At 30.6% G+C, this 24,731-nt stretch overlaps 1 protein-coding gene across 2 annotated transcripts in view; it reads right to left on the bottom strand.

Annotated features, from left to right (window-relative positions):
* Positions 1-23,677, bottom strand: part of LOC121121746 (protein rolling stone) — a 41,860-nt gene extending 18,183 nt beyond the window's left edge. Inside the window, exons 1-3 of one of the 2 annotated variants that reach the window (XM_071889975.1) lie at positions 23,295-23,651; positions 13,712-14,703; positions 9,741-10,037 (exon numbers count right to left, since the gene is read on the bottom strand). In XM_071889975.1, coding sequence (XP_071746076.1) covers positions 9,741-9,893 — 153 coding nt within the window. In that variant the 5' untranslated portion in view covers positions 9,894-10,037; positions 13,712-14,703; positions 23,295-23,651. Of the gene's footprint in view, positions 1-9,740; positions 10,038-13,711; positions 14,704-23,294 lie in introns of both variants that reach the window. The other variant, XM_040716724.2, reaches the window with a different exon arrangement.
* Positions 23,678-24,731: the final 1,054 nt, after the last annotated feature.

The raw sequence follows: 24,731 nt of genomic DNA on the forward strand, positions 1-24,731 counted from the left end.
TTCCATAAAGTGAGACCAAAAAAATAGGTCTACGGTCTAAGACCGCAGTCCCGACCGAAAAATCGGTCCAAATCGGTGTAGAAAAAATCACTGTAGACGTAATTTAAAAAAAATTCTCACGAGTCTCAATACTACAAAACGTATCAATTTTTCATAAGTTTATCGTGACTTTCAATTTTGTCTAGTTTAAGTACAATTTGCAACAGGTCCAGATGGTTAATATGAGAAATTGCTTGATAGAAATTGACCATAATTCATTGAAGAATGACTTTTGAGAATAATAATTCAAGCTTGCTTTTATGTTATGAGGCAAAATATATTGTGTTAACAAAGTTGGAATTTATTATTTATGTTAATATATCAATGAATAAGAACCCTTTGTTAACAATGGATTAAAGTCTTAGTGATGGTCATGGTACAGAAGGGTGTTACATATGATATGGGTGGTTCTTAGTGTCTAGACACATGTACACCATACTACTAGACTAAATAATATATACGCTAACAATAGAGAGAATGGATTTATATATATACATGAGGCTTCATTCTTAAAATATTCTCTAATAAGTCAATCAAGATAAAGGAATGCCCGAAATACCAAATATAGACACAAATTAATGCAAAAATATATAAGATCAAAGGCATCGATTTTGAGTACATGTACATTCCTTCATGTAGAATAATAATTTGTTAACCTCCTTTCAAAATACGTGTCATTTGTAAAATAATTTCATTTTGTATAGCAGTGGGCCCCAAACTTTTTTGAGTTCGTCCTTTTAAATATGTAGGTAGATAATCTGCCAACACTACAACTTTGATTAAGAGATGAATATAAAATTTGGAGTGCATTTTACGCAAATAAATTACTTTAAGTGCATATTAGTCCTATAAAGTTGTAAGTAAATCTAAAGCTGTTCTCGCCAGCTGTGGTTATTCTTTCATCACAAACATTCCGAATTTGTCAAGTTGTTTGGAATCAAATTCCATTTTTAGTGTTCGGTCACATGAATATTCTATAAGTGTATCTTACATATCCGACTTCAAAAACTATTTAGGACGTTAAAAGGGGCGTATCTAGTTATGTGCTTGTGGAGAAATTCTTCGGAGAAATACTTTTTCAATTGATCTAAAAAATACTTATAAAAATATGTACAGTTTCATCATTATTTAAATTTTGATATCACTCTAAGTAATGTCCGTTTAAACTATATTCTTCTATTTTTGGATATCATCTCGTCACCTCTCCGTTGTGTCCTTCAACCCCACTGTGGGAACCACTGTCGTACAGACATTAGACACAGAGTCGATAACTATTCACCTTCTAGATCAATTAAACTATTCGTGTCATGAGACCCCACTTTCATGACTTTGCTCACACAAAAATACACGGTTTATTTGGTAGTGAGCTGTCGAGGTTTCGTCTTCTTTTCTTCCTAATCAGTGTTCTGAACACTGCTTGATTGAATTTAAATGAGATCTTTTTAGGCTGTGTAACAAAGGTTACCTCGCTAACACAAAAGTATCCAGTGTATTTGGTTGTCAGCTCTCCATCATTTTGCCTCACTACTTGATACATTATGGTAATTTCCAGACCTAGGCAAAGTAACATTTTTTCAGATAGCAGGTTCACCCACTTTTTTATCAGTGAAGTGTCGCAATTCAACTCGGGTCGTGGACCTACACGACGAGTTTTACACATTAAAAATCATACAGTGAAGCCCTGATTAAAATACTTATAACCACTCAATACTTTTTATTATTGGAAAAGCTGAAATATTAAACTATTACAGATATAAAGTGGTAAAATTTGATAGCCAAAATGCAATATTTGCAGATTTGATACGGACGTTATTTCACTTTTCCGTACCGTGTCTCAATACTATTCTTATCTGATGGTGACGTATCCGTGTCATATTTTGGTTTCATATTGATACTGAGGTACGGAGGAACGTTTTTACACAGAACATCTCGGCTCTGTCAATTCGACACTTTTGGTGTCTAGAAACATGACGGGTCTTGGAAGTACACGTGTACGGCATAAAAAGATGAAGAATATTAAACTCGCAATACATTTGTACAATACCACCTACTATCTATTTTCCGTACATGGCAAAACTATTTACAGATCCTTCGATAGGACACTAGGTCAGTCTCGACTGTATATGGAACCGATTTGTAAATGAATCACTACAAAAAATGCCGCATATCAAGGTTAAAAAAAATACAAGGTTAAACTATGATGTAATGGGGCTTGCTACAATTTTCAATTTGATGTACCGTACCGACTGTGAGCGAGACAGACAGATATTGACAAAACACATAACCACTCATATTCTATGACGTCACTATTACAAGAATTTTCAATTTCATATAGTGTACCGACTGCTCGACAAGAAAAACAGAATTTGACAAAATACGCAACCACTCATACACTATGACGTCGATATTGAAATCGTGGTGGAAGTCAAACATCAGTCGTACACGCTATGGTATAACCTTGTATTTATATTAACCTTGCCGCACAAGGTAATTTTTTGATGATAATCTTCCTAGACCCGTAAGTATATGTAAATTTGATGAACACCTTTGTCTAACACGATTACAACTAAACAAACATATATAATCCCGTCTTACAAAGAAACAAATATAAATCCTCGAAAAGTGTGTCAAAAGTATTAAGTTACTTTAATAAAATTATGAAATGTGGGAATTTATAAATATTAATAAGCAAAAATCAAAAACAACAATTAAGCAGTCAACTTTGACTTTGAACCAGTAGGGCATGAACAAAACTAAATGTATATCTGCAAGGTGACTATTTAGACTGATTTTGACTAATGTTTGCATACATACACCAACCTTAGACTGTAGAAGAAAATTCAATCCTTTTCAAATCGTGCCAGAGTTTTTTGGTCTAACTCCATGAACCCATTCTATCCAAATTCCTGATTTATGAGTTGTACAAGTATTATTACTGCAACACATTCGAATTAATATAATGTAATTGCTGGTCGATGCTCTCTATTTTAAAATACAACTGGCGTCATCAACCATTCACCTATAAAATCTGTCTGTAACACATTTTATACGAGACAAATTCCGACCAATTGTTTTGTAAGTCCAAGACAGAAAGTATTTTCGTGACCAAATATAGTTACTACCAAGGTTAATATACCTAAACACAAGGTTAGACCATCATGTAATCCGGCTTGCTACAATTTTTAGTCTGATGTTTTAGACAGACTGCTGGACAAGACAGGCAAGTTGTGACAAAACACGTAACCACTCATAGTCTATGACGTCACCATTGCTAGAATTTTCAATTTAATGTATCGTACCCACTGTTGGACAAGAAAAACAGATTTTGACAAAATACACAACCACTCATCTACTATGACGTCAATATTAAAAACGTGGTGAAAGTCAAAAATTAGTCGTACACATAATTTAAGGTATAACCTTGTATTTCTATTAACTTGGTTACTACATCTATGATGCGTGCACAAACATGACTAATGTGCAGAGTTTTGTAGTTTGTAATGAAAAAACGACCTATAAAATATTAGAAAAGGAAAAACGGTCGTAGCGTGTGCTCTTTCTTCCCTTTTGTTCATTATGAAATAGGTCGCCGTGGTGTTAACTTCTCCCTCTGAAGAAAGAATTATCGCCCATCTTTGGTGTTACCTGTTTTAAAAATGCATAACAATACCTTCCCAGCATTAATTCAATTTTAAATGTAGAAGGGGTTCCTCTTTATAGCAGTAATTCATTTGCCCCGAAACAAAATGTATAAATAACAAACAGCTGATATTCACAAGGGTTTTAACTCAGATGTACCATATTTCACTACCGCCTTCTCCTTGCGTTCTTCTTTTTCCATACAAAAATATCAATTCTACTAACGTGGTTAGCCACCTTCAATCACTGATCTGTTTTTTGCCCTATCCTGATTTATGAGACTTATAAATATGAATATTGCAATACATTTAACTTCATATGACGTTATATTGCTGATATTCACAATTTAAAAGCACAACTGACGTCACCAACAATTCATCCGTAAAAACTGTTTAGAACGAATTTTAAATAAGACCAATTTTATATATACAGATCTAGACCAATTTTTTCTTTTAGACACGTCCAGACATAACTTCTTTAGTGGACCGAATTAATTCGGTACACTAAAAATCATTGTAGGTTCAGTCTGGTCTTGGATTTTCAGACCAAAAACCAACACTAATACTACACACATACGTCATGATAAAGGTATGACATTAAGTTCAACACATTTTAATAGTTTGAGCAATAAAATAAATTGCCTCCAATTATCACAGAGGCTCACATTTCCTGTATTGCGATTGCATCTATATTGGTGATGAATCATGCAGCAACTCTATCACTTGAATGACTTTGATTGTCCTGGTCGCTCTAAGCAATAAAAACTTTTTATGTCTATTCATAAATATTCTTGTAGTAAGTAAGTCCAGCCATTGAGAGAAATATAAAATATACATAATAGGAGTGATGGAACAATTAATCAGAAACGGAGACTCGGGTGTTTTTTCCCAAAAATTTAATTTTTTGAGAGCAGCTATAAGATTTTTTTACCCCCAAAAAATATTTTTTTGAGAATAGCCATGGGTTTTGGAAATTTTATATATATATATATATATATTTGTTATATTACTTTTTATAGAAAATTGAAAGTTAGATCAACAGTTTTAAACTGGTCTGGATTTTATGAACTGAAATATTGGCACAAATCAGTCAAGAAAATTTATTGAATCTTATATATTTGGTCCATTCCGGTCTTAGGCCAAGTCATACCAGTCCTTGGTGCATTGAGACTGTCAGTATCTAGGATTATCAGTAGTGATCTGTCCGTCCTTACTGAAGACTAGCTGTAGTCCTGTCCAGTTCAGTCTCAGTCTGGTCCAGTTCAGTCCTAAAACTTAGGAAGTACATCTTTGATGACGTCACTCAACTTTTTTATTGTTATTATTCACTTATAGTACTCAGAGTCCGTAGGACTTACATTCTTAAGGACCAGTTCTAAGACTGGACTTGGCTGGACCGGACTAAACAAATAAGGACTGCATAACACAAAATTTTCAATCCTAGGACTAATCATAATAGAAAAACTAAAATTGATATACGTTTTTAGGATCGATAAGCAGGACGGAACTGGATCCAGAGTGAACTGAACGGAACTGCATCCTTTATTTCTAAATAAGGACAAAAAAAACTGTAGGTATGACTGCTGAGACTCGATCCAAGGCCGATTTTGTATCCGTTTTGGTCTTAAATAATTTGTTTTGGACCCATATTCCAGTTCATACCTGTATAAAGACCGTGGAGTGAAAGTCTAACCTTGGTTCGCAATGAAAATAGCTGATAATGCAAAATGTAAGAATATACATAGACGAAAATAAAAACCATTGACCAAATTTTCCTTTTTTTTTTCTAAATTTAGAACACAATTTTCTTTTTCATTCTTGATTAAAAAAAAACCAGATCAAGGACGATTTTTTTATAGATTTTACGGCGAAAACGTTCCAAATTAACGTCAAGCCGAGATAGTTAAAATTTGTGACCGATAAATTTGCTATGAACATTTTTGCTTTTTGGTAATTTGGCCTCCAGATGTTTTTCCCACATGAAATATTTTTAATTTGTTATATCATTAGTTCAAAATCTAATGATGTATCTAGATAGGATTATATAAAAATAGGGTTGAAATGATTAATAAAACAATTAAGTTGGAACCGTTAATATAAAGAAAAAAAGTGACGAATTTACAATGTTGCAAAAAATCGTTGATGCAAAATTACCGGCGGGGAAAACGTTGAAGGCAAAGTTAGATAGACCGGTGAATATTATTGTTATAATATGTAGACCGAGACAACTCAACACTATTTTCTATAATATCTAATTACTAAATCAAAAGGTTATGCATTCATTTTGATATCAAAATCCCTTGGAGTGTCGTCATGATTGAGCATGCACTATCACGAAATGAAGGCAACAACAATATTGATAATAAAAGAAGACATTAAGTCCCAATTGTTAAAAAGTAAGTAAGATAAATTATTAAAAAAAGTGCATTCGTTATAAACCGACTTCTTCCTTAAAGCCATTAAGCGTAGTTGGAATTACATAGATTAAGAAGAAGAAAAAAGTAGTCATAATAGTGTATGACTACTGGAACTAACTCAACAAAGGAGCAAAATAATATTTCTATCATCAATATTCTATGGCACTTTTTATTCGAGTGACTTGTTCTTTTCTCTTGAAGTCCAAAGCTATATATAAAGGTGCAAAACCAAAAACAAAATGACCAAATACTTGTACCATGTCGTTATTTATAAGCAGGGATGTTAATATTGGCTAAATTGATGCCTATGTTACTTTTTATTAAAATAACAAACTGCTAAACTGTAAAATATTAGTGCTCTTATTAATAACTAGAATAGTACCTGGTATTGTATTCAGCTATTAAGCGTCGACGAACATACAAATTTTGTTTTTATTATATAGAAAATAACTCTGCAATAAATCGTACGTGTTACTTTCCATTTTTCCTGAGTACCCTCACACGTAGTTACTGAATCCTTGTATATTTTTTATCCCCTCAAGAATTAATGAATAATAATAACGCTTTGAGAAACAAATATATATATTATGACGTTATGACTGAGGAGCTAGGGATTACTTTAGTCTTTAGAGCGCTGTCTGGCTGAGTCTTAGGTGTACATGCGAAACGCCAGTGAGATTTCATAAATATGACTACATTGTTATTCCTTAGTTAAAATTATATCTATCATATACATCAGAGTGCGCATTATATAATACAACTCTGCATTTTTCATGAATGAATGCACTTACTCATTACTTGGATGTTATCTCCATAAGAGTAAAAAAATAACAGTTACGGATTGAGAAAAAAAAAGCGTTAAAATTTTATTTTTGTTTTATTGCATCATGTTTATACTCAAAGGAAAGCAGTGTATATTTTGAGTATTTTGACATCCAAAAAGTAAAAATCCAATCTTTATGAAAGGATTTATCGTCTGTTAAAGTATAAGATGGGCACGGTTTTTTCGACATTTTTCGAAACTTTGAGGGCCCCTAAAGTGGCCATTGTATGTCCCAGCTATCTTTAATTTCGCACAAAAATCCTCAAAATCGGTCATGGTCATGCTGTAAATCTAAAAAAAGCGTGTACACTTAACATGAAATTACTTAATTCTGCACTTTTCATGAACACATGCTCTTACTCAATACTTAGATGTTCTCTCCTAAAGAATAAAAAAAAAATTACAGCTTGAGAAAAAAAAAAATGAGTTGATGAGCCAAGTAGTACTTTATCTAAAGTTACATTCATTTTCATTTATAAAAAGTACTTCTCTTTTTTTTTCTTTTGTAATATGAGTAAATATAAACGCCTGCGATTTTTCATATATTTTTAAATACCTGTTTTATACAATTATCTAATATAAATACTCTTTTTTTTTTCTTTCTTTTTTTAACATGACTTGCACTTTTGATTTTATTTCTTATTTCTTCGATCAAATGTATCCACATACATACAAAACAACTTACTTTTAGCATAGGTGCATACATAGATAGATACAGACAGACTTTGCTCTATTAATATATATTCTTTTCTATTTTGAAAATTATAACATAGTGATCTCTGTCCTCCAAGTTATCATATTTTGTACGAAACTTACGCAGGCACGATTTTTACACTCAACTCAATTTTGCCAAAATTATTGTGCTAGGTCATTTTATTCCAAGTAAATTCATTCTCTGTCTTTTCAATTCTCCTAATTTCCTTTCCTTTAAAAATTAAACCCCGGCCATTTTATTACCACCTTCAATATGGATATTTAGTGCCGTCTTACGATTTCAATCCAGAGCTGAGCTTAAAGCAGGTGAGAGTAAGTGATTATGGAGAAGGCAATGAGTGGCTTGTGCAAAGTTCCTTATTATTTACTTTGCGAAGCAGAAAGGAATAGATAAATTGATGAGAGATTGTAAAAGTATTGATAGACGATCGCAGGGAAGACTAATGACGGGATAAACTTCTACTTACCAAGGTATGAACCATATCCATAGATCGGGATTCTATTCCTACTTACTATTAAATATTCTTGATGATTTTTAATCTATAAACACCATGAATCCTTCATATTCGTATGCTATCCATCTATAGTCATCACTTATCTCCAGTGACAAATGTTCAGGACTCATTGTACAGCCCTACACAAAAACTACTAACTAGTTTTGACCGTATGACGTGACTAAATATCCCTCGTCAAAGTAGGAATGAAATATCCCCCTGATGAACTTTACAGGGAATGCAATTACGGGTCGATATGGTATTTCAAATACAATCCGTCAATTTTTCATTAATTAATTGTGACGATTAATTTTGGCTTGTTTAACAGAGCAATTTACGACATACTCGAAGGGTTAACAAGAATAATTTGTTGATAGAAACTACTCATAATTTTTGTGGAAGAATACAAATGTAGTCCATTCTCAATTTTGATAAAAATCATTCTTGTTTGCTTTTGTGTTGAGGGGACAAAAATGTTAAATGTGCTAAATACTTTATCCAAGAAAGGAGCGGCTGTAGTTTTATTTTTTATTCATCTTTTTGAGTCATACTAGAAATTTGTCCTACCTTAATCGAATGTTTAGAGTTTGGATACTTCATGTTTAAGACTCAATTAAAGTTGAATTTCCACAAAATAACTCGATGAGTTCCAGTATCCCAGTAATTTAAGATTTTTTTTTTTAATAAGAGTAATATTTGAATCCAAAACCAGTCTTTGGGCAGTTTTGTTATGATATATCAAATAACAAATTGAATAATTGATCATTATTAAGTTGGGCCTCATAGTCTTATGCATTACATATATTTAACCAATGCTATAGCCAATTAGACAGCTTCTAAAAATATTTGTGACATTCATTATTTCAAATCATTTGTAGGAGGCATGCGTATTACTAGTCTTGATACTCGGTCCAGGACAAACCATATTTTTCGGTCCAAATCTAAAGATTTTTCGTATACCAATTAAGAACAATATTTCTGTTCAGACTCAAATTTAATAGTTTCCAAATTGTAGACCGGTCTGAATCTAGATATGGACTGATTTTCTCCCCAGTCCATATGATTCATGTAACACATTTAACTACATATGATGTCATTGAGGGTCTATTTCACCGGCACCGGTTTTCTTTGGGACACGTACAAACCGAATTTCTTTAAAGAAACGTCAGTCCATTACGGAAAAAACCAAGAAACGACTTTTAAGCAAAACAATTTATTAAATTCAATCAACTTCGATATGAAATTACTAAATATTCGAATAGATACTGAACAAGGCATTATCTATATAATAAATAACTGTATGTAATCAGATTTAATGTTGAGGGGCATAGAAAAAAGTATTGACGATAAAATATAGATTTAACGGAATTAGAAGCATATACCTACATAAATCTTCAAACTCAGTGAAAGATAGGTTTTGTGACTTAAGATTGAAACCGAATTTGTCCATAAAACCGATATAGACATAACTTAGTTAAATGAGCAAATTAGTTTTTCTTCTCTAAAATCTTAACTCTCTCAGACCGTTCTAAGATTTTCAAACTGAACCACAGCTCGAACAATTAATTTCTTGACAATATAAATAAAATAAAATACTATGAACTCTTTGTCTTACCTCTGTCTTTTTCCGAGTATTCAACTTGGTCGTCATAACTTCGAGATCATTGACACAAATAGTATACGCATGTTTGTTAGTATTGCCATTTTTGCTGTTTGGCGCTTTGAGGAGCTTGGAAGGGAGTATGGATTTTCCGTCCTGCATGGTCATTAATTTCTAATTGAATCCGTTTATTCTTCAAATAGGCATAGAAATATATCCATAGAGTTATATCACTATTAAAAAAACACTCTTTCTGAATGAAAATATCCGTAATGTTCTTTATTGTTTGAAATTATTTTGCTTTGTAGACGTCTGAAAATTAAAAACAATGAGTTAAAAACACAAAATTATTATACAGACTACGCCCATAAGTCTTTGGATATGGATATACGTAAAAATATAATATTATGGGTAATTCACATGGGAAAATATGTTTTTTTTAACCATCTGTTATTTGTTATAACACAGTTAGTGAACTGAATAAAAATAGATTGTATACATAATTGAACAATTATAAAAATTTTATCATATATATTTTGTATTATTTTTCAAACTAAATATCAATCAAAAGGCTATAAATACTTGTAGAACTATAAAACATCAAGAAAAAATAAACGCCTTCTTCATAAATAATATTAACTACATGAGTTTGAGATTTTAACAAGATATGATCTGTTAAAGTATTCTGAAATAATATTTTTTATTTGACAAAAAGATTAGTTAATGCGAATTTGAGAATAAAATTAGTACCCATCAGTTTTGATAAGGTTGTGTGTATCATATAAATTAAAGCTTCAATATTATAATTTTGTAGTTACTAGGGTACGGAGTTGTACCAAAGTTTTGTTTGGTAGAACTCGAATGGTTTGGTGCGTATATATTTTATATAATCACATATTAAATATTTTGATATAATAAAATTTTGATTAATATATTTTTTTTTTAATAATAGATTTAGAGAATAAGGTAAGATTTTAATCAATAAGCATCTTTTTATAGAATAAATAATTTATGTATTTGTTTATACAAAAATACGATAATAACTTACAAAATGATTAAATACATCCCAGTTAACAAAAACCCACTAATATGGAGTAGGGATAATTTAAATAAATTTTGTAATAATTTGAAGTTAGCTTCACGATACCTCGCAACTACAGGTACATTTGTAAAAAGTAAAATAATTTTTTCGGGTGCTGGCGATATTTTGACTGCTAATTGGTCTTGTTTATTACTGAAAAATGTAAACAAACTCATTTTTGTGTAAAAAATGAATAAATTCATGAATAATAGTAATATATTAGCAGTGTATATTTTATATCAATCTTTATTTTTTTTTGGAGAAGTTAATTATATTTAGGAATAATTTATTTTTTGGGAAAATAAATTATTAAAGAATAAAATATTAAAAATATTTGAAAAACTAACTTAATTCTATTAAAATAAAACGTTTTCTATTATACCGTACCGAACCATATACCTTGAAGAATATATTGCAGCTCGTACGTGGATTTAGTGTACCGTGCCCACCCTAGTAGTTAGCGTTGTATGCCTCACTCATCAAATTGATAAAAAGAAAAATCCAAGAAATCAAACGAAAAACAAAGGAAATGCAATTTCCCCTTGGATTAGGACTGTCAGGCCTTTGGACCGGTATGTACACCACTTAATCCTTGATTCCTTTTATAAAATATCGTTGGTTTACTAAGCCAAATAAGATATATGAGACATGTTCTAAGAGCATTGCATAATGTGCATTGCATATATCTAGGAAAAAAATATTCCTGTTTTTTTTATTATGCAATATGATATGGACATCTATTATTTTTATCGTATAATGGCGTTGGTATTCGGCATTGTTTGAAATGTTAGGCGTGGGCTACCAGACAAACAATACTTTACTAATTTAAATTTGCTTAAAATAATAAGTGGCGTTCACAGGGTGAGGGATGGAGAGGCTATTGCCCTCCCCTTAAAAAATTAGGGTCTTTCTTTCTTATAAGAAAATTTGATATTTGAAATATAATTTAATTTTTTTGTCAATAGCTAGTTGTTTGAAAATTTTCTCCAAAAATTTTATATTTGGAATTTTTTTTCAAAAAATTTTATATTTGAAACTTTATTTTTTGCGGATTTTTGAAGTTTTTCTAAAGAAATTTAATTCCTTCTGAATTACTTTCAGTTTTTGAAATTTTTTCTTACAAAATTTAATTTTTTGTGAATTGCGGTTGATTTTGAATTTTTTTTTTTTTTTAAATTAATATATTAAGTTTTTTTAAAAAAAAAAGTAATATATTAAATTTTTTTACAAACAATTTTAATTTTGTTTTGTTGCTAAAAAGTTAGAAAAATCAAGCCCCCCAAAAAAAAAAAAAAAATATATATATATATACATATATAATCCTGCGGTCGCCCCTGTTAAGATATAAGATCCCCAGTGTCTCTCTTTGTTTTTCACAAGCGCAGACACTCATCGTTACACTTTTTACTTCGATGGTGTTTTCTCAATATCAAAATAATACTGATAATTGAATACAGCTTTAGGAAAATAAAAATAAACTCTTTTCAGTTTGTTAACTACAACAACAAAATTTGCACGCTTAGGATTTATAATCCTAAGGGTGTTCTCTCCTTTTCTTTTTTTAATATGAAGCGCTGAGTTTTAGCTACACAGGGTCCATGCTACATTCTTATTTCTTAGATTAGGTAGTAACACTCAAATTTTTAGCCATGGGCAAACATCCAGAACGACAATATTTATCACTTTGTTACCTTTATTGTATCACGCAATCTTTTCTTCAAAAAGAAACAGAAAAAAGGCCCAAAATCATCTGGTAGTTAGCCAAATAAGTCAATCATACCAACTGCTAGTTATCTCTTAAGTCTATTAGACTATAATTGTCATATTATTCTTTACAATTATAAAAATAAATTGTACATAAATATATTAATAATATTAAAGTCCAACATATTCCATACAGCATTATAATATTGCTAAGTAATATTTCATTAAAAGAGTGGTATATATCTATATTTGTGTATGATGGCCAAAAAAAATTCATAGAAATAATAAAATGGCCATATATTAATTATAAAACGACGAGGGATCAACGAGAAGTTGTATTTCTGTCCTTTCGAAAACGAAGCATATGTATTCATAACTTATTATTTTGTTAATTTATCAAAAAGAATAAATTTTGAAATAGCCCTGACATATCAAGTGAGACAAGGGAATCGATAGCTGACTACAAAATGTATAGGGTAGTTTTGTGTTAGCGAGGTAACACCGTCTGCTAAATAATTAAATAAGGAAATTTATAATCCTCAGTGATGTCGATTAATGATCGTCAAGTGGGACGAGACTGCAGTCCGTACACATGACCTGATAATTTGTGGGCCTCACACATAGATGCCACTATTTTTTAACTTTCTGTTAGTATCAACCTTCAAAAGATAGCTGTCAATATTTCATGATAATCTGTTCTTTAGTTATTGAGTGATTATGCTAAGTGGTACGTCACTTTTAGTATTTCCAAAAACAATGTATCAAAAACAACCTCGTGTTTTAATTTGACACTGCTTCTTGATGAGAAAAATTACTATTCAAGGTAAGCAATAGCTTGAATAGTGTTGTGGAGGCTCTACTCCATAGAGCGAATAAAATAAAAATAATTTAAAAATAGGTAATTTTGAATTATTAACAAACGCGTTTTCTTTGTTAAAACCCGTACTGTTTAGCCCATGTGTTCAATAATGACCGGTACAACACTATTTTGAGGACACATGGAAACTGGATTACACATTTGGTATTCAAGTTTGAGTAATACAAAAACTTACTCTATCTTATTTAATTATTATCATATATACATATAATAAATATATTTATAAATAGAAACTAGGTTAGGGTATTTCTTTTGTTTTGTTTTTGGAATAAAGATGAATAGGAGGAACTTTCAGGATTAAAAATAAATTTTTCCTATACTTACCTACAAATATGGTATTAAGGGAGGCCATAGAAATATATACATACTTATTGGATGTTGTTTTTAGATATGGAGATATGCATGCAATATTATTTTTTTACTGTTATGTCTGTTTTTGTAACACCATTCATGACCATAAATAAGAAAATAGAGATTACTTTAGATCAAAACGAAAAGTCAAACAAATATTTTTTTTTGTTTTTTTAGTACAAAGTTAAAATTTAAGATATTTTCAAAACATATGTAGAAATTAGTGATGAGACTCATTCCAAGATCGAATTCCTTTTCAGTTCGATCTAATGTGATTTTTTCTAGATGGATATTTTTCCGTCTGAATCATTCAATTTTCTCCCCCATCCTGATTTTGAACTGTACAAATATGACTACTAGAAGTTCATATAACGTTGCACCGATTTTCATAAATATAAAACACAATTACGGTCATCAACAATTCATCTACAACGTCTGGGCGCAAAATGTAAACTCGGGAGGTTCCTGGCCTTCATGATCTATTTCAGAAGGGGGTGTGGGGGTACTCGTGTATGAGGACAATCCCAACTCGCCTTTCACGGCCTCTTAGAAGCTGAGGAGAAGTCGTTGGGAAGGACATCGATTTTGTGGGGTCCTTCTTGATCTTTACCCCTGAGCTAGACAGGAACACCAGGTTCCTCTTTAAATTATACCCTACACTTCCTGCTTTCCTGGTAAAGTCTTCTTCATCATTCTTCATCTTGTCCATCTTGAAAACCAGGCTCCTAGGTAACTTGACAATGACCATGATCCTCGACACCTCAATTTCAGCATCTACAAGATCTGAGATGTTCTGCCTTTTGGTTTTTGCTCGTTCATGATGACGAGATGACGAAATGTATGTTATAGTTCATTAATACAAAAGGGATGGCTGAACCAGAATGTAAAAAAATAATCACAAAATCTTTTTTTATTAATTAACAATCTATGTTTTTCATTTGAATTCATCTCACTTTCAGTTAGTTCTAAAAAAAAAATGTCAAACTTTTATAACAATCTGTTCTTTAGTAAGTTAGATTGTTTTTTTTTTTTTATTTTACTTGTTTGCTTTTTGATAGGAAAAAATATCGTTCAAGCTAAACGATGACTTGAACAATGTTCTGTGAACTCGGTTTCATTAGTAAATACAAAATAATAATAATAATTAAAAATAGGCTAATTTTGAACAAAAAAAAACGTGTTTTCTTTGTTAAGACCAGGACTTTTTAGCCCATGTATTAAATTAACAGATTTTTGTTTCTAAGAGAAATAACCTAATTTAGAAATAGATATATGAATACAAATCAAAGGAGAAAAAGTTATTATTTGACTACTTTAACAGACAAAAAAAACATGGAAAATGTTAAAAGCATTAAATAAATTTTAGTACAAGAAAAAATAAATACTTGGGCGAGTATTAAAATATTCATTAGTCAATTAGACTGTGTTGTCATATACGTATGTACATTGTACATATAGACGAGTGTGCTCTATATTTGGTAAATGGTCAGGCTGCGAGATCCTGGGACATTCCAAAATTAAATAGTAAATAATATATACTGTCAAATTAAAATAAATTATTTTTTGAAATAAAAAATAAATTAGAAGCTAGTCATTCATTTAAAGTCCAAAAATAGTTCCTCTTTCCTACATTTCCTAGTTGAAGTAATAAAAATTAAATGTCCATTTGTTGGTTGGTGATGGGTGCTTTGTAACAGATGGCGTCAAACGTCCCGGGCTTAACAAAGAAAACACGTTATTTTTTGTTCCAATTTGGTTGTTTTTTTTAATTTATTATATTTACTTTATGGAGAGGAGTCTTCATAATGCTTTTGAACGCTATTTTTTCCCATCCAGACGCAGTGTAAAATTAAAACATGAAATTTGGTAATTATTAAAAATGAGGAGTATAATAATATTAAAAAAACCCGAAAATCAAATTCGTCACCCTGACAATTTGAAGAATGTTTTGGAGGAGAACAAGTTAGCTGTCATGACTTTCAATTAAACCAGCTGCAAGTGGCTATGACATGAAGGAAATAAAAACAAATCCTACTCCATATCTACTTAAGAAACAAACAGAAATTACTCAGACGTTGATCATCAAATCTACTCCGAGTAAAACAATGACTTACACTTATAATTCCACAACAAATCCTTAGTGTTACTTTTCATCTTTACTCACTATTGATTATTTAATACTTATAAGTTCTCTCTTCAAATATTAAATAATAATGAGAACAGCTTTGGAAAATACAAAAAATTGTTCAAGTTTAACAACAAAAAGAGCATCATGATCTTCCATTATTAAATTTTTTAAATAAATATAGGTTAGGCATTTTAAATATGGAAAATTAAAAGGATTATGCAAGGTTGTGCCTGGTATTGTTTTGATTTTTTTGAAAATATATTCAGCTGTTCTATCAGTTTTGATTATTTCATTTCAACGGTTTCAGTTCTTTTTTATTGATCTCGGTTCAGCATTATCGTTCTCGGTTCCAATCTTTGGTCTCGGTTCTTTTTTATTCAGGCTCAGTTTGGTAACAGGCACTTAAAACAAGAGTCGTTGCTAAAAAATTTGGGCCCAGAAGGTTATTTTAGATACAAACAGGTCCGCAGCTACCTCATATGCAGAGTGCGTTATGCCCCAAGCTCCAGCAGGGCCCTGAAAACTAAGGTTGCTTAAGACAATGGTTTTCAAAGTGGGGCAATGAGGGGAAGCTATAGGGAAGGGTTCACAGGAAGATAGTTGACTTATTTGGCTAACTACCAGATAATTTGTCCCTTTCTTTTTGGAGGAAAGTTTACGTGATACAATAAATGTAACGACGTGTTTCATTTACATAAAATTATGCAGATGGAATATTAATAGGTTATATATATACCAAAAAATACAACAAACGAAAATAAGAACAAGAACCAAAACAGATAAGCAATATATTTCGGTCTTGGTTCCGGTTCCGGTTCAAGAACAGGAACCGCTAGACCGATAAAGTCACAACCTTGGGATTATGTATATTACAATTTATTTACCAAAAGTAGTTCAGCAATTCACGAATGTTTTGTTCGTACATGAGGGAGTCCATAGTGAAGTAAATCCCTCAAACCAACGCCCTCCAGCTTCAAACACATCCTCCAACCTCACGCTGAACCTTGGATAGGCCGTTATGAGGAACTCCTTGTCTATGTTGGGGTTCCCTCGAGAATGGAACCCTGCAACGACTCAACAGTGTTATGTATACGTTTATTGGACTTTCAATTAAAACGCCCCATACATAGCTCAGATCCAGCAGTCTAAGAGGCCGCATGTCCTTTGACCAAAACATAAATGTCGGTTTGCACGAAATAAGTCCAGTTCTTATTACCTGATTTCGACAAACTGCACCAAATTAAAATTCTATCATTACACCAGATCTGTTAACATCCATTTAAGCTCTCTAATATAATCATCTATTGAGTTATTTGCGCCCATGTGCGTGGGTACAGGACGGAGGCACACAATAATGGCCACACGACGTATATATTAGGAAGGCATCTCAAAGATTTTGTATTTTTTTTATGCAGTTTTCTCAGTTAAATATGATGAGCTAATTTTTATACACATAGATCTCAGGGTTACCAAGATATTGATGTATAAAATCGTTGCAAAATTTAAAATCCCCGGCCTGTATATGTACATAACACATCATTTACAAGGTAGTACTGATGCCGGGGAACTGAGACATTTCAAACAGTACTTAATATAAGAACCGGTACATCCGCTCCATTCCTTTATAATAAAAAATCAGCCGTCAATGACGTAACTTTCAGATTAATTACCTCAAGGCCAAATTGTTCTTTGTTAAAAACAAAGAATAAAAATTCAATTTTAAAAATCACAAAAATCATCACTTTTCTAGCCCTAAACATAAATTATTGCTCTGGTAGCCCAAAAAATATATAAAATTACCGACGTATTTATGTTGTTAAAGAAACAGGTACATAAATATTGTAATTGTGAGAACACTACACTGTGACATAAATTTTTAAAAACTTTATCACAGGTGAATCTATTCTATTCAACTTTTCAATACATAGTGAATCATATAACATGTCCAGTCGGAATTTAAAATGAAAGAAACAAAACAAAAAAAAATCAGGTGGTAACCCTGACAATTTGAAGAATGTTTAGGAGGAGAGTAGCTAAGCTGTCACGACATTTTATGAGATAAGCTGTCAAGCAGACGAAAGAGGATTGAAATAAACACACATCTCACTCCGTATATAGCAAGGATTTACAGGGAAGAATGATTCTGATCCAAAATATTTCAATTATAACTCATGGGGAGCAAATTCTCATTGTTACTCTCCGACTTTCATACGCACACACACTAGTTATTACTTTATTCTTAAATGTTATGTCTTCAAGAATTAAATAATAAGGATAGCAGCTTTGAAAAATTAATAAAAAAAAAAATAAAAACATTTTGGATGACCAGATAGAAAAAACAGCTCACACTTTCTATGACATATTTTATGTACCTCTGGAAATATGACATAATGGTATCTTAAATTATGAATAAACAAGGGATCCTTGTAAAGAAAAAACTAAGTATAGCGATTGGAAAAGTAAAGTTTCTTATTTTTTGTTCATTTTTTAATAAGTCGTGGGTCTCTTTACATCATCCTCTAAAAGAAGCATTCTCGCCTATTTTTGGTGTAAGTTGATGTAAAAATGTATAATAAAATAAATATAGATGATTTAAATGCACATTTAATAGCATTTTAAATGTATAATGTTCTCCTCTTTATTGCAGTAATTCATTTTCTCCCCCCAAAAATCATATTACAAGCAGCTGATTTTGACAATGGTATTAATACACTAATATCATACATATGTTTTCCTCCCACATCCTCTTTGCAGTTATACACAAATCCCATCTATAGTTATGAAATAATAAAGTGGAAAAATATCCCGGGATATATTTTTTTTAAGAATTTCTCCAAGTTATAAAACCCCAATAAATCTCGGGAAAACGGATTCCAATGACAGAAATACTAATATAGTAGACTCCAAAAGGAAATGTACAACAAAGGATAAGATAAGTTGTTAAGTATATAATTATTTTAAGGTCAAATATTTATGTTTCCATTTTTTGTTAAAATTATTTTAAATAAATTTAGTTATTTTGTCATTATGATATCTTCCGGGATATTTAACTACTTAAGTAGCACCTATAACACACCCACATATTTTACGAACCATCTTTAATAATATTTAGGTATTTAAATAGTTAATTTCATCATTTTGAGAAATATACTATAAGTATGTATACTAAATTAAAAGGAACAAAGGCAGTGGTAGAAAAGGAATATTTCAACAATCACGTTTTAAATTCATGTATGTATTATAATTAAAAGTGTGGAAAACATGTCCTAGAGAACGTGTGCGGCTTTTTCTATATGGTAATTTGAAGAGAATTTTTCATTATCCAATGATGTTGTCATTATTATTTAATTCTTGTAGACAGAACATCTAAGAACAAAGTAATAACTAGCCCCGGTGTTCATGAAAGACGGAGACTAAGAAAGAGGCTTTGCTCCATGAGAATTTTAAGTCTAATTTTTGTTGTACTAATAGTAAAATTATAAGATGGACATCGGAGTAATGCCTGCTTATATGTTCTTGCTATAGCAAGAGTAGGATTTGTCTTTCTTTCATGGGTGTTTTCAGTTGACCTAATCAAATGTTCATTATAGGTTTCTTTTATTTTTACACATCGGCAGGATATGTTTAATGCATCACTTTTAATAGATGAAACGAAACACCGGCCTCTTGTGGCTACAAGCCGAAAACAGACAAATATTTTGAATTTGGAATTTATACAAAAAACTAAAACAATTTGTTAAAGATTTGCCAAAAAGAACCAAATTTTAGTCAGGGCTAGAATGATCCCCTGCCCGTTCTTCAAAGAGGGACTCACCGGAACCAAATCGGTTTTAAGTGCTATTTATGGACATATACAGTCTTAAATTATATCTATATTAATATAAAAACGTTTTTATATATGTATCTAAATTGAAAGTAAGTCATTTTGGAGTGTAGGTACTTGATTTAAGAAATAACCAAATAATCTTTCCTGTGCATCATATTAGAAAAACAGTGGAGAAAAAAAAGAGATTATTTGTTTAGAAATCTAACAATGTGTCAGTATTTTTTTAGGACAAAAGACTCCAGTCCAGTCCTTAATATCAGTCCTAAAAAATATTCTATTTTTGTCTTTGATGGGTTCACTAAAATTTATTTATTCTTTCATTAATCAGTTCTACTACTAACAATCTTAAAGAACGGTTCCCAGGACTAATATAAACATTACAAAGACTAAACTAGACTGAATTAAATAAATCAGGACTGAGAAAATACTAAAGAAAAGTATCAAAACATTATATTAAAATTAGTTAAATCTCAGAGGAGCGAGCATAAGTCAACTCATATTAAAAATTTGAAAAAATGGGAATTGCTTTATTAGAAAAAAAAAAAAAGAAAATGACGAGGTTTAACCCACTGAATGACCTTCCTAACACACAAAAGCCACATGTATTTTGTTGTCAGCTGTCGATTCCTTCCTCTCTCCTGATACGTCATGGCTATTTCATAGTTGTTTTTTTGTCTTTTTTGACAAATAAACAAAATAATAAGTTACTCTATACATTTAGTCCGTTTCCAAAAGGACAAGAATATAGTTTCTTCTTGATCCCTCGTCGTTTTTATAATATATGCATTGGCCATTTTATATTTTCGATGAAGAAAGGATGGTATCACACTCAAATAAAATGTATAACTACTCTTTTAATAAAACATTACTAAGTAATATTTATAATATGGTATCGAATAAAATACAATGTAGATTTTAATAATATGTAATTCATGTTAAAAAGTGGGAATAAATAATATAACAGTGATAGTCTGGGAATATATAAGAAATAAATGACAATTGGTATGATTGACTTATTTAGCGAACTATTAAATCATTTTGGGCCTTTTTTCTCTTTCTTTTTGGATGAAAGGTTACGTGATGCCTTTAAGTTAATGACCTGGACAACAAACTAATGTACTCCTTGGCACATATTACAAATGATCAAGCTGTTATTATGATTCTATTGCTCCTGCGGAGAGAATGTCAAAGTATTGAGAGTGTTACCACTTGTAAATGGGTTCATAAAATAAGGAGAGTAAATTTGATGATTTCTTGGGGCGTTATCACTTATACTATTAAAACAGTGTTTGTCTGTTCGTCGACATCTAAAAACTCCAGGCAATGCTAGGTACAACTTCTAATATGTATGTAATAAGTAAAACATACTATAAAATTTTAGTAAATTACACATATATTAGATTTAATAAAACACAAATTGAAAAAAAAATTAGACATTTAATTTTTTTTAAACTAGACGATTATTTTTTTTATAACAATACCGATACAAATTTTGCAAAAGTGGGGGGTGAATGGCTCATATGGTTTCAAATAAGTTGTTGTTATTTTCGTTAACATATGATACTTATATAATTAAATTAGTCCATTGAGGTCCTCTATTAGCTTTAAGTAATACTGTTTCGGTCTTTATTTAGGAATGAGGACCGCAATCCATTCCAGTCCTACTTGTTTGTCTTTGCAGAAGGTAAAATCTATCCCTTGTGACGTCGTTGAGGGGTTTTTTCTTTTCCTTTTTTGAATTATTCCGTTATTTAATAAAATAAATTTTATAACCAAGTAGCAATATAATATGTTCGCTTTATATTGCATTAAAATAAAAACATGAATATTTTTTTGCAAGATATGTGCAATGTACCAGTTTGATTATCAACGGGTTTTTAAAAAATTTCAATTACAGAAAAGTTGTCATATGGTATGAAAATTACAAAAATTTCATTTTTGTACGATGTCATCTTCTCTAAAGTTTGCAGAGGACTAAAGGTTTTTATTTCGCCAAGAAGGATTAAAATACATTATCAACTATTATTTTGCTCTTGATAATTATGATAACATTATTCTTGCCTATCAAAAACATTTGTAAAGTTTTTTTCTACAGAACTCTATCGAGCAAAAAGAGAAAATTAATTATGAAAATTTTTGATCTCTTCTTTCTGAAAATGTAATAAAACGGATGCACTCTATCCATGAATCGTCAAATCTTCCAAACTTTTTACTCTTTTTTTTTTGTCGCCGTAGGATAATTTAACAAAAAAACCTTTTTAAACACTTTTTATAGGTTACAAAATGTCTATCAAAATTTTTTAATGCAAAATAAATAAATAAAATCCTTTTTGTACCTATATCGAGTAAGTAAAGAGTTTTTGTCTTATTTAATAATTTGATCGAAATGTGTGCCCTAAAGATGATCACGAAAGAGAATACCGTTTTGTATAGGTGATTTTTATACTATATGACAACTCTTCCGTACTAACCGTAATCGAAATTCGAAAAAAGTAGAAAATCAAACAGTTCTAACTGGCAATGGTCTTAATTCAAAGCTCATATATCTTAATTAGCTTAATAAGCCATAGGAAAAATTCTCATGACCAATTCTATAACTGGACAGGACTGAATAAATAAGGGCCCACACAACACTAGTTATAAGCCATATTAGTTAAAATGATACCTTGTAGTAAAAGTTTTTCAAAGATCCCAAACATTGACTTTAAGCCGTTTATAATAACCAATAATATTGAATACCACTTTCATGGAATCATAGGCAAAAAAAAAAATCCTGATTCCGATTCTTAAATATTTTAAATAATAGTTAAAAAATATATTTTTCTAGAAATTTCTATAAATCACAATGGCGAATTTTTCCAGGGTGAGTAATCCCACGGCAAACTTTCCTCAGGCAAACTTTGCAAAGTGAGCTTTCCTAGATCCCTTTACAAATCCTACTTCACTAAAATAACAATATTTGCACCGTGCATGTGCTTAGAACACATTTGTTTTCGTTTACTTTGATTTCAATTTGGTTCTTCCTTGTTTTCTAGCATTTTTATAAGAAATTATTTAATTACAATATTTATAAAAATAGATGACTCAAGTAAAATATTCAAATGTTAGTTCTTTATATTTTGACGAATATATTTAATACTTTTTTCTTGATAACTTAGAAAACTAATAAATAGTTTGATAGCTCTAAATAATAATAGTAACAAATAAGAATTCATAAGCAACCGGAATTGTACATTAAACATACCAAACCAGATTCCTATTAATCGTCCCACCCCTATTAGTAACACAAGGGCCTCCACTGGGGGGAGAAAGGTGGTGTAGCCTCCCAAATCAAGGAATTTTTGTTTTTACTAGAAAGTTTTATTACTAAAAATTTCATTTTTTGAGCATAACTATAGATTTCTCAAATTTTTTAACAAAAAATTTCATCTCTGAAATTTAATTTTGGAAATTTTTATCCAAAAAATTTTAACTTTAAATTTTTTTTCCAAAACATTTTAATTTTTTTATTTAAAAAAAAAAAAATTCAAAACCAAGTCCCAAAAATATAGTCCTGCGGACACCCCTAGAACATTATAACTAAAAATGAAATCTAAAATTACCTGCTAGCTTAAATAACATTGTAAGTCAGTCACACAAGGACATTCTACTCAAAACTACATTCCATTTTTCGTGTGTATATGTGTATCTTCAACAGAAATGATCACTTAAAGTTCGTAGAGTATAATCATATGGTTAATGATCAATAATAATAACCATGCTAAACCGTTAACTCTCACAGGCAACACAGAACAAAGGAGCATGCAACTGAAGCGTAGTTTGATAACCACTCTTTAATCGCTATTACAATTATATTTTATCAAATATATGTATTAATATGATAATATAATAACGATTAATTATGTGAGAGAGAGGACCCTCAGGTACGATGCTCTTTCTATTGAAAACTAAAGTAACAATTGTGACAGATACTCTGACGACTGACTATGTGTAGATGCTGTTTGAGAAAAGGGGGGAAAAGCATACATGTAGACATCGTAGCGCTCTGTTTTTAACAGCAATTCCTTCACGCAATAAGCCCTCTGTAGGCTTGAAACAAGTGCTTGGAGTAAGAGTGGAGTATAATGTGGGTTTGTAGGGTTTAAGAGGGTCACCTACATACGCTACGACTGCATTTTTTGATACGCGCATTGCGTATTGAGGTAAAATAAAATAAATAATGAATATATAATAATCATAGCGTTGTAAAGAATGTTTATTATTTCAGGGATTTTGAGGAGGCTTCTAATGGGGCGTCCACAGAATTATATTTTTGGGGAGGGAGGGGGCTTGTTTTTTGGAATTAAATTTTTTGGAAAAAAATTCAAAAATACATAGTTGATCTCAGCTAGTTAAATTCTTTGGAAAAACAATAGAAAAATTAAAATTTCAAAGATGAAAATTATTCGAAAAAAAATTTTAAAATCCACTGCTGTTTACAAATAATTAAGTTCTTGGAAAATTATTAGAAAATTAAATTTCAAAAAAAAAATTCAAAAATCAATATTTATTAACAGAAAATTATATTTTCGGAAAAAAACTTTAAAAAATTAAAGTTTTGGAATAAATTTGGACCAAATTGAATTTTTTGAAAAAAAAAAAAAAAATATTAAATTTTTTGTTGCAAAATTATCCGTTTTTAAAAAAAATTATTTCTGTTTTTGCATATTTTTTTTTTTTCATTCTGATCAAAGAAAATTTCAACTAATAAGCAAAAATTCCTTAATTTGGAAAATTTCAAAGAGTTTAAATTATTAGGAATATACTAAATTTCAAAGAGTTTAAATTATTAGGAATATACTAAATTTCAAAGAGTTTAAATTATTAGGAATATACTAAATTTCAAAGAGTTTAAATTATTAGGAATATACTAAATTTCAAAGAGTTTAAATTATTAGCGAATATACTTAATTTGAAACATCTTGAAAACATTCCTTAATTTGGAGGGGAATACATCCCCTTCCGGACCACCCCCTGAGCAAGTCCCTGTTATAGTTGAG

The sequence above is a fragment of the Lepeophtheirus salmonis genome, chromosome 7 (genome assembly GCF_016086655.4).
Source record: "Lepeophtheirus salmonis chromosome 7, UVic_Lsal_1.4, whole genome shotgun sequence".
NCBI classification, from domain to species: domain Eukaryota; kingdom Metazoa; phylum Arthropoda; class Copepoda; order Siphonostomatoida; family Caligidae; genus Lepeophtheirus; species Lepeophtheirus salmonis.